Here is a 12,293-nt window from a genome sequence, read left to right as displayed (position 1 = left end):
ACTACATACAATGTGTTGGAGCGCTAACCAATAGAAAAGCAAGTGTTACATAGTGATGTCACTGTCTTACACAAACAAAGGAGTCCAATGGAGGCATTTCAGGCAGGGGGGAGTGTGTGGGAGAGAAACTCCCTCTGGAGGGAACACAGGGATTTTAGCCTTTGCAGAACATTTACATGCACAACATCCTATATAACAACACAGGAGAGGGAAAGCTCCCCAAACATAGGGCCCCTTAAGCTAATTTTCCATTACATGCGTGCAGTTCACTTTTTATCCAGTGGATGGCGAGCTTAGACAAGATCAGTTGAACAAAAACACTATAGTATGTGCTGACATGAACATAAATAATGTGTGTCAAACTGACATACTCAAGGCTTATATACAGTATTGTTGTAATTTGAATACTACAATAGCAAGAGGAAAAACATCCCATTTGCACAGTTCGACAAACGCATGGAGGCAACATAATGTCTTTAAATCATCTGCCACTCAATAGGTCAACACACACGAGTGCAGTCATGCACATATTCACACATACAATTCACAGACCGCACAGTCTTTTTTAATATGGTGGTCTTGGTCTTGGAATGACCTTCAATCAAACCTAAAACTGAGGGCAATTGTCCCTATAGCATGTTTTAAATTGAAGTTGTCTGAAGTCCTTACCACTAGCTGCTCTTGCAGTAATAAGTAGTGTACCTTTCTTACTGTCCCAATGTGCACAATGAGACTGCTTTTATTGTCTTTTGTTTTCTTATGTTCTCTGTATTTTATATGTTTGTGTTATGTGTAACGTTGCTGCCTTGGCCAGATCAGCATTGAAAATGAGATTGTATCTCAATGCTTATATCTGGTTAAATAAAGGTTGAATAAAAAATCAAACAAACCCTCTGTTTCCTGTCTCTGAAAACACCTCTCATCCCTCAAGAGTTGTCCCCTCAGTGTGTACAAGTCTATTTCCTCCTACTGACATGTCCTCACTTTGGCAGCCACATGGTACCTTTTTGCTCTCACTGCCATTTTAGCACATGCTCACATCCCCACACACTATGGTGGTACGTGAACATGTGAAAATAAGACTAGAACACACACACACACACACACACACACACACACACACACACACACACACACACACACAACTCCCCTGCTGCTGCTCACAGATGACAAGAGGACTCAGGATGGAGGAACATAGCGCTGTGAAAGGAGAGGGCAAAAATGCAGGCTTGTTAGACAGCGTCAGATGTGCCATGTGTGTTCGGAAAGCGCGGGCCAGAAGGTACCACAGAAAGAAATGTGCTCATGCATTATTAATCGGATCACTATAGGAATTGTCAAGCATGCATGTAGTGACATAAGGGAATGTTCTTTTGCTCCTCTGAGTTCGCCACTGTTTGTTGGGTCAAATACTTTCTTCAGGAACACGTTTGGGCCTATCTTATGCAACAGTCTCTATATGTTCCACCTCTGAAGCACACACACGCTCACACTGACCACCGCTTTGGCCTAGTTTTCCCTGGATGTTCTAGCTCCAGGGCAAATGTGTTTCTCCCCAGTGAGTAACGGATATTTTAATGGACAGAGAATGAAGGCTTCGATAGTTAAGGTAACATCTGGCCTTAAAGAATTTTTTTTTAAATGTCTGCTGAATGCAGAAGACAGGAAGTCAATACTGTAATGCCATCTGCTCTAGGGCGGTCGTTTAATGCTCATAGGGAGATATTCTAACATAATGATTACTGTATCCTCCAAAGGTGTTCTCACTGCCATATTGTGTTGTTCAGTGGCCATACATGTCAAATAATGACCCTCCACGTACCACTGTAGTGCAACACACTGTTTATTTCTGTGGAACAGTGAGTCAATGTTTAATAATACTTAACCATGATGTTTCCTCAACCCAACCAAGTACTTGTGTTCCCTAAACATAACCAAGTAGTAACATGTAGTTCTGAGCTTGCACCATCTATGTAAAACACTTCACTTTCTCAAAGAATTAACTAAAAAAGTAAACGCAGTGTTGAAGTCTCCCAGACAACCCTGCTCATTGAAAGATATGGGATTTTTCTCCTGCCTCTTTTGTTTTTCTGCCATTTTCTCCTAGCTTAAGACACTCTCAAGCCTCTCAATGGTCCCTCCTCCCTGCTGCTTATAGTTTTTCACCAAGAGCTCTTCAAATAACTTTGTGAATAATGTTCAACGATACAAGGATCTAATAAGTTGGATGTTTATAACGTGGAACACCAATTAAAAAGTACATATAGACTGAAGTGATGGATTAAAAAGGAAAAGCTTCAACGTTTTCACAATATTTCAATTTACTTTTCCATTGCTTCAATATCAAAAGCAATGCAAATAAAAAAGAGAGAAAAGACAAATCCAAGAGATGTTTTAAGTGTGTTATGTAGAACACCAAAATAATATGACCTTAGAAAATAAGAAACTAAGATAGATAGGACAGAAAAGGATTTTATTCATAGGAAAACCTGCCTGTCGTGAAGCATATTCAGGCAGCAGCCTATACACCAACACGGAAACACATGAGCACTAAAAAAGCAGAAATAGAATCTGAGCTGACAGAAAATGCTCGGTTTTAGTTTAATACACACAGTTAAACTCACACACACTATTTTATGAACACACATACATACTTAATACAGAAAGTGAAAACCATAAAGCAGATTCAAGCAGTAGGCGTCCTTTCACAACAAACACTATAACTCCTTTTATATTTTTTGTAATATTAAAATCCTGCTTGTAATCCCCACATTTTAGAGAAATAACAGGAATCTGATGATGTCTCCTTAACTGTAAGGGAATACAGTTATAGATGTTCTGCATCTTGATTTTGTAATCCCGGTTCATGTAATCCGTTATTACCGAAGCCTAATAGAGTCACTCAAAGTGTAGTCAAAGTATTGCAGTATTAGCATCATTGCACCTTATAACCAGTGGTGGACTATAATAAAGTCCATTTACTCGAGTACTGAACTGAAGTACAATGTTGAGGTACTTGCACTTTTCCTGAGTATTTCAAATGTACTTTATACTTCTACTTTACTACCTTTTGGAACCATACTTTTTACTCCAATACATTTATCTCACAGTGTTACAAATTACTTTATAGATTTATATTATGAGATCATATAGAATATAAATCAATCTATAAACAAACGTTCACATATAATTAGAGGCAAAGACATGGATGCTGTTAGACATCCAGTAACAGCATGAAAACTATGCGATATTAATACATAAATAATCATAATCCAGTCGTTTAATTTACAGTATTCTTAAATAAGCCATAACGCAATTCAAGTACTTTTGGTACTTGCCAATGCTTTTGTAGTTTTTCTTGGATTTTGATAGAGTATTTTTTCAATGTAGTACTTCTTCCACCACTGCTAATAACAAAACAAAAACTAACAAGACTTGAAGATTCAAAAGATCTTCCTACATATGGCTCCATGATTTGTAATGCCACCTCTTCTTAGGAAACACTTATTGATCATCCAAACGTGAGGGAATATTCGCTGATGTCATTTCAAATTGAAGGTGAACAGGCACGGGCACGCACTTTTTAATACAGATTCCCCCTGTACTCCTGGTGCTGTTCCCGCGTATACGAGAACGCGCTCCATCGCTGTCATCAGTACAACATCAGCATCTTCCGCGGGGTGCGCGCAGAGAAACGGGAGGAGGAGGACGGAGAAAGAGAGAGAGGGGGAGAGAGGGAGAGGAGACATACTGGATAAAGGCTACGACAAAAACATGATGATAATGGAGTCGAGGCGGTGGAGGATGTCGGATTTACGAGAAAGGACTGTTGAGGTTTGACAGAGGGCTCGTGTTGAAACCTGTTTTATTTCTTTTTTTTCATTTTTCGAGTGGACACTGAAGCCTACCGGAGGGGAAAAGGGGGAGCACCCCCCCACAGATGCCTCGGGAGGTAAAAACGGGCTCCACCGCTGGCGCTAGAACGGCACCGAGACCCACCCCTCTCACGTATCGGTAATAAAAGGACATCCCGAAGGAAGCTTCGCATTGATGGATGAGGATGAAACCCAGCTTTAACACACCTCCACTGTGAAATTACAGGGGGAAAAATCTTGTTTATATGGATTTTTTTCAATCTTCATGGTGTAGCCCCCAAAAAGCGAGCCTTAGACAGCAATGTTGAATCACTGGTCTTGGTAAATTATTCATTATAGTGGTGTAGGTATGGCTATGATTTTTTTCTACTGCTCCAATGTAGCATTTCCCCCTCATTCAGTTTTACCATGTTCAGCCTTGTGATATCACACACACATTTGCAGGTTACATTTTTCTACCGTGTGGTTATGTAGGCCCACTTAATAGCCTTTAACAATAGCCAAAGTGGGGGAAATTTAAGCACATTTGATATAGAGTTGTTTTCTTCTACGAGGGGGTGGAAAAAGAGATATAAAACCCAAACATGTTGCCTTCCCAAGAAGCCTCCAAGATCTACCATGACAATTACATGCGCAACTCCCGGGCCATCGGGGTGCTGTGGGCCATCTTCACCATCTGCTTCGCCATCGTCAACGTGGTGGTGTTCATCCAGCCCTACTGGATCGGAGACAGCGTCAACACGCCGCAGGCCGGCTACTTCGGTCTCTTCCACTACTGCGTGGGCACCGGGCCGTCGCCCAACCGGGAGTTCACCTGCGTGGGCAGCTTCTCCGACTTCAGCTCCATCCCGTCCGGAGCCTTCAAGGCAGCCTCGGTGTTCGTGCTGCTATCCATGGTGCTGACCCTCAGCTGCATCGCCTGCATGATGCTCTTCTTCTTCTGCAACACCTGCACTGTTTACAAGACCTGCGCCTGGATGCAGATGCTGTGCGGTAGGTGATCCTGGCATTGTTATCTCTTCGAGAAAATGCTTTATTTCGTGTTTTTCAGGCAAATAAATGCAAAAAAACACCAGAAACTCGATGAAACACAGTGTTTAAAGTGCACAAAAACAAACATTGCAGGCAGCCAGGAGTATTGATGTTGCTTTACATCACCATTTAGGTAATAGGATATTTCGCATGCATTTTTAAACAGAATCATAATTCCTTTATTCGTCCAACAGAGGGAGAGTTTACATTTTAACAGCAAAGTTTAGATTTTTTTCTTTCCCGTCTCTATTTTAATATTTAAAATATTACAATTTACAGAAGTACACATTCAAGTAAGATTGTAACATTTAGTAAAATTGAAGGAAGGGTGGTAGCAGGTAGGTTACTGTAGTAAAATGATATGCTGCATGGATACAGATTTGTGTTTCGGAAAAGGATGGACTAACTAAGAAGTAGCGTCCAGTACTAGAAATAATATTAGCCGGGAACAGACTATACATAAGTGTTGTTGCACACAATGTTGTATAGTCTAATGCATTCTTTTATTTTAGACTTTTTAGTCAGTTAACCAATGCATCTTTACAGTCATCGCTGCAGCCTTTTGTTCTCCACATTAAACAGCAAAGGTATGTTGGATAGGACAATCACATGACCATATGACATTCCTACTTGAAGGCTAGAGTAGTGACATCACGAAACATCGTTACAGACTCCTGAGGTCAGTATGCTCAGGACCAGCACGTTCTTACAGGACTGGTGATTGTAGCAATATGAAGCAACGTGTTTGTGCAGCAGATCCATTGTCTGAAATCAACACGCTGCAGTCCAAAGGGTAAAGGCCATGCACTGTTGCAGTTTTATTTTCTGCAATATTCTAAAATCCAATGGAAATATCCCATTGAAGGGAGCCCTTGCGATGCCAACTTCCGAATCGGTCTAAAAAAACATCATTACTGCACCAATATTCAGTTTACTACCACAGGTGCTGAAGAAAAGCAGCGATTGACATTCAAAATTGTATCAGTTTTGCAATTTTGCTTCATAAAATCAACTAAAATATGAATCATAAAATGACATTAATCCACAAATTATTTCCGGATATACAGTCAATTGCCCATATGATCTCTGAATAGCTCACACAGGAACATCAGGAATTGTGTTGTAATCCAAGGCGATTAGATGTCACAAGGCCAAGTGGGTAACGTGACCATGTCAGCGAGACCTGCGAGTAGCATGAGCGTATCTTTCAAAAGGAGCAAAGAAATCACAATTCTTTCTCGTAGGCACATTTCTAGGGAGCCTCCTGTGTACATCCGACTTTTTTATAAACTGATCAATGTGATAAATAGGCCAGGCAGAATAGCGTGGGAGTGAGTTTTCTGTACAGAAACAGTCAGCATGAGAGGGAGGGAGAAAAAGAAGGAGGAGACAGAGATAGAGAGAGATCAGCACCTTTTTTCCTCCTGTATTGTTCTTTTCCTCATCCTCATCTGCCCACTCTGTGCTCCGTTCTGCCGAGTGTGTTCAAAAGGTGCTCTGAGATCAGCAATAATCAGACAAAAAAGCAGACGTAAGAAATGTACTCTCTCTATCTAAATCTTCATGACTTAATGGGACCCAGGTCCTTCCACAAGTTATTAATCAAGCAGGACATAAATGAAATACAGTGGGGAAAAGTCATTCATATTCTAATTAAAAACTTCACCACAATTAACTACAATCTTGCATTGAAAATCCTACTTAAATGTATAATTTCAATTTGTTTTGTATTAAAATGCCTTTAACCCTCCGGTTGTCTTCGGGTCAAATCTGACCGATTTACTACTTTCATCAATCGTAACTTTTTTGTTTTAGATTCGATTGCATTTAGGCTTTATGATATCCTTCACAGTAGACATTTGAACATATCAAATAGCTGATCACCACTTTCATTGCATTTTGGATGATTTAGTCAACTTTGTAACACCCATGGTGTTTCCAGTGAAAAATGACCGCCATAAAGAAAATAAATGAGTAACCATCCGGATCAGATAAAACACACATACATACATACACACACACACACACACACACACACACACACACACACACACACACACACACACACACACACACACACACACACACACACACACACACACACACACACACACACACACACACACACACACACACACACACTATATGTGTGTTTCCCCCCTTATGTGCCCAATCCCCCCATGTGAATCACACCTGGCACACACACACACACACACACACACACACACACACACACACACACACACACACACACACACACACACACACACACACACACACACACACACACACACACACACACACACTAACACACACAAACACACACACATACTCTAGATTGTGTCCCCCCCCCCTTATGTGCCCAATCCCCCCCATGTGAATCACACCTGGAACACGCAATACATGTTCAGTGTCTATTCTTTGTATATTTACTGCAGTGTTTCATGTATAGTCCGATACAATATTTACAGTTTGAAAGGGTGCTAACTGAAATTTGGTGATGATGAATGGTTTTTGTGTTAATGTAATAGCAGTTAAAACAGGACCGGTCAAATGTGACCCCGAACACCAAAGTAAGGGGGGGAAACGAAGACAATAGGAGGGTTAAAGGACTATAGGTTTAAATGTAACGTTTCCATATCTAATGCATGAAAACGACACGGTATAATAGGTATAGTAGGTTTTCTGTATTAAAATGCCTTAAATGGAAAATCAAGTTATCATTTGTAAATATGTTTGTATTAAAATGCCTTAAAAGGACAGGACCAATGTATCATTTGTAACTCTTTCGTATTAATAGGCCTCAAAACAACAAGACTAAGGTATAATTCGTTGTTTGTCTTATTAAAATGCCTTAAAACAACTAGACCAAGGTATAATGTGAAACGTTTCGCATTAAAGTACCTTAAAAAATTACTAGATCAACATATCATTTGCATATTTTCTTATTAAAAAGCCTTAAAACAACAAGATCAAAGATTAATTTGTAACTTCTTTATATAAAATTGCATTCAAACAAGAGAGACTTAGGCTATATATTTTGTTTAGTTGTGTACTTACATTTTCCAACATGAAAATGTTAGGACTTACAGTAGGACTTTACTCACTTCCTCTTTACTCAGTGCAGAGTCCTCTGACACCAATGAATGTGAGAATGAAAATGTGTGTGAGGATGATTGATATGCAGCAAACGTGATGAGAATGTTGTATTGATCCATAAAATCAATGTAAATGTGATGACTCTGTTGAATCACAATAGCCTGTTTATGGCTATCAATACCCCCACCCTCCTTCACTTATCACCATCTGGCTGAAATGGTCCACATCTGCAGGAAGGCGATACATGACAGATTTATTTTTGAATGGTCACATACAAGCTTTTTATTGTGAAAAATCTTTGTTGATTCAATTTTATGACATGCCAGGGTCAGCAATTTCTCTATAAGTTATAAAAACATCAAACATCTAGCCATTATATCACTTCATCTTGTTCAAAGTATAGATTTATTAGGCTGCGTTCAACTTCTACTGAGTAGAAGATATTTAGAATACCAAATTTAAAAGTATACTTTAAAGAGGACATATAGTAGTACATGTATAATGCTCATTTGACGTTCATATTACAGTAGTATTAGTGTCTCTACTGGGACATGTCTCCTTGCTTTAATGTTCAAAAACCTCTTTATTTTTCTCATACTGCCTGTGCTGTAGCACCTCTTTTCACCATCTGTCTGAAACCAGAGCTCAGTCTGCTCTGATTGGTTAGCTGGCAAGCTCTGTTGTGATTGGTCAATCGCTTTGATAGGAGTCTGGAATGTCCCGCCCCTTAGCATATCAAGTACATTGGGGAGCAGTGCTTGCCAATAGAAGCACACATGTTACATAGTGATGTCATTATGTCACCGTTGTAAGCGAAAGAGTCCCATGAAGGCGTTTAAGGCAGGGAGGGAGTGTTTGGAGAGAAACAAAGGGATATTAGCCTTTTCAGACCATTTCAATACAAAACCTATAGACAGGAAAGGGAAAACCCCAAAAAGGATAATAAGATCTCTTTAAGAAAATCAACAGCATTTGTTCTTGATTTTAGAATATGTGTATTCCCAATGCTCAAGGCCAACTGTGAACAATTACACACATTTGTAAACTCACACCTAAATGTATATCACCGTTGCCACTATTTTGCGGTCACACATTATTACTTATTACGTCCCGGCTCGTGGAAAGTGGAAAGTAACATATAACCAGTTTAAATTGGTAAAGTGGAAGTTCTTTAATGACTAAGCTCAATAAAATTGGCAACAAACAGCCACAATCAAAACGAAAGGCCACAAAGGCACCAGTTTAAACAAACAACAAAAGGAACTAAGGGAGACTCTTTATATAAGAGTGTTAACAAGTTAGTATAAAGAAAATAACTAACAACAAAATAAACTAAAGAAAACCTCACTTCTAAAGTGGGATAAAAAGAATAAGTCTAACAAAAATAGGCAGTCACCAAAACACAGCCTGGGTACAGATTAACCACAGTTAAAGTTGTATTACGAGATAAACAAAGTTACAAGAATAAGCACAAATATACACACAACCTAGTTAACCACTGTTAACAGAACTAGCACAGAATGTACGGAGAGAGTACCGCGAGACGTCTGCCACAGATTCAGACCTCTGTCGACTAACTGAGGTGCACACATTCTTGTAGTTTTCCCCGGAAGGTGTGTGCGGGGATTGGAGAGTCGGGCCCGGCATGCTCCAATCCAGATCTTCGGTCACGCCTACCAGGGGAGGGACAGGAATGGTGAATTCCAATGGCCAATGGCGTCTGTGCAATGGCACAGCTCATATATACATATAACACACAGCTGCAAACACTTACATAAAGGTTAATGGGCAGAGAGGAAGCGGCGGCCGTAACACACGTCAAAGTTGTTAAAACTTCACAAGGTTTTACTGTCCTTCCTGTGGATGTGCATGATGTGTGGCAGAGGTACGTTGTCTAATGGGTTTGGCACCAAGCCTAATGCTGCTCACCACCTTGGAGATGATAGTTAAATCATCCACTCTGCCCTGCTGGGCGTAGCAGCAGGCCTCTTGGCTCTGTGAAGTGATGGAGTGCACTGCACAAAATACAGTAAGGGCCAAATGTAACTGCTGGTGGTCTAAATCAAAGCCAAATTTAGGGAGCAGTCTGGGCCCAGGTCATGATTAAGTGCTAGCATGCTACTGCAACAGGAAAGTAAATCAGACATGTTAACAATATGAGGATTTTGTTACATCCACTCTCCCTAATGTCCACTGGAAGTATAGTTTGAGCCTGCATATAGGATAGCAATTTTTCTGGCGGAACTACATGTCCTATTTCTAGATTAATGGTTCCTTCAATTGCGGAAACTCTGCGAAAAAATCACGACATACTAAAGCTTTGTCATGACCATTTACATTTTTAATGCATTCTTATCACACTGCTTTGTTGAATACTTTATTTTGATTTGTCAATTTCTACATTCTATGGCCTGTTATTCTGGGGTTAGGGTTAAGGTAACCGTCAGCTAGCTATAACAGAACCTTTCTAAGGACGTTCTGTAGTACCCCGTCCAATGATATTAGTCCGCAGAAGGACGTCTGTTATATGTTATGTCAGCACTTTCGCTTTCCATTAATCCCTCAGAAAACAGTAATTTGGGGTTCCTATCGCAATAAATAATGGCATACTTATTCATTATGGTTATGGGAAGTTTCCTAACTATTTTACCTTAAGTTTAGAAAACAAAACTACTCGGTCAGGTTTAGGACATTATTGTGGTTTGGGTTAAGAATTGTATGTTCATTACGTAAGTAAAGTGAAGTTAATGTTTGTTCCTGTCTGTTGATCTTTATACTACATCAGCTGAGTCCTAGAGCACTTGTTCTTAAGGTGTAGTTTTGGATTGGTTTACATTAGACTGAGTATAAAGCTTGGTACATATCATAAAGAAGGGTGTCTTGTGTGTCAGTATCAGACGCCAGGACCTGTGACGAAGCGTCTGTGTTCGACCCTTGGAATAAGGCCAGGCTGGCTGAACTAATGGGACTTATTGGTTTAGTAAAGCTCACATTTAATGTGTGAGGGGAAAATGGCACCAAAGCCAAAACACTGGGATGCAGAGCTCTGGGCAGAGCACAGTGTCACAGTGTGTCTTGGATGGGCCAGTTCAAAAGGAGCCAAAGTTGGCCTATCAGGTTAATGCACTTGAAAACGACTATACGATGCCACTCATAACTCTTGGCAATAAAGTGTGACTGTATTTAGTGAATAATGGGCTTATATTACGCATTAAAATCTAGACTGAAATGTATTTTTTTCACATAAAAGAGAACAAGGAGGTGGGCTTGATTTCCCGTAAGATCTTTTAAGAGCTCCACTGCTCACACCTTTGCTTCAAATTTAGATTAAGTCCATCGAAAAAGGCTCCTGGGAAAACGGCTACATTGTTAGATCAAATTCACCTTTTTTAAAAAAGATGAATGTAGTGCAAGAAAGTGACTTTACCTACAGAAACGAAGAGATCTGTTTGTTTCCATTTGTTGTTCTCTTCCTACATCTTCTTCTAATCTCTCATCAGATAGCCCAGTAGCACACAAGCCATTCAGCATGCTAACGGTCTCTCAGTCTTTCATCCGCTCTTGCCTCTTTCATTCTTTCACGCCTTTTCCTGTCTGTTGCAATATTAAACAGAACTAAGCAGGACATGGGCCGTGGCACAGGGGAAGAGCCGCCCTGGGAGAAAAAACCTGTCAGTGACTGCTCTGTCTGAGTGTGTGTGCGAGTGTGTAAAGAAATTGAAATACCGTGGTGGAAAACAGAGCATGAATATAAAATATAAATTGGTTAGGGTTAAGGTTATAAAGTTAGGCTAACATGCAAGCCAGTAGTTGCGTATTTACGAAGCCAACCCTTACATTTGTCTATGTGTCTGAAAAGGACGGTTGCTAACGAGTGGCTAAATAACAAACGTCATCATGCCGACTGCCGTTAGCTTAGCGGTGGTGTCCTCAGCCATGTGATAGCTTTTAAATTATTCGGATTGTATCTATACGCTTTAAAAAATCCCAAAGTGGTTTAATACATTATCCTTCTGAACAAAACAATAAATATACATGTATTCGAAATATACTAAAATCAGAATCGGGAAATCACATTGCTTTTTGTCAAAGGAGCCCTTGCAATGCTAAATTCTGGGTCATCATCCTCTGTCAAAAAACGTGGAAGACAGTCATTCAGTCATCTGAGCATGTAGGGGTGTGTGAAAATGACCAAGTCCAAACTATAGCTGTGTCCGAGTAAACTTTGTGGGAAGGTAGTGAGCTTTATATGCTAACCACCCAGGTGTAGCTACTTAAGCTAACAAC

At 40.1% G+C, this 12,293-nt stretch overlaps 1 protein-coding gene across 1 annotated transcript in view; it reads left to right on the top strand.

Annotated features, from left to right (window-relative positions):
• Positions 1-3,727: 3,727 nt before the first annotated feature.
• Positions 3,728-12,293, top strand: part of LOC307036071 (LHFPL tetraspan subfamily member 4 protein-like) — a 46,603-nt gene continuing 38,037 nt past the window's right edge. The window contains exon 1 of the mRNA XM_079676074.1: positions 3,728-4,868. Coding sequence (XP_079532200.1) covers positions 4,460-4,868 — 409 coding nt within the window. The 5' untranslated portion in view covers positions 3,728-4,459. The remainder of the gene's footprint in view (positions 4,869-12,293) is intronic.

The sequence above is a fragment of the Notothenia rossii genome (genome assembly GCF_949606895.1).
Source record: "Notothenia rossii genome assembly, chromosome: 4".
Classification (NCBI taxonomy): Eukaryota; Metazoa; Chordata; class Actinopteri; order Perciformes; family Nototheniidae; genus Notothenia; species Notothenia rossii.
Note: the sequence above shows the minus strand (reverse complement) of the source record. Positions and strands in the feature narration are given on the sequence as shown.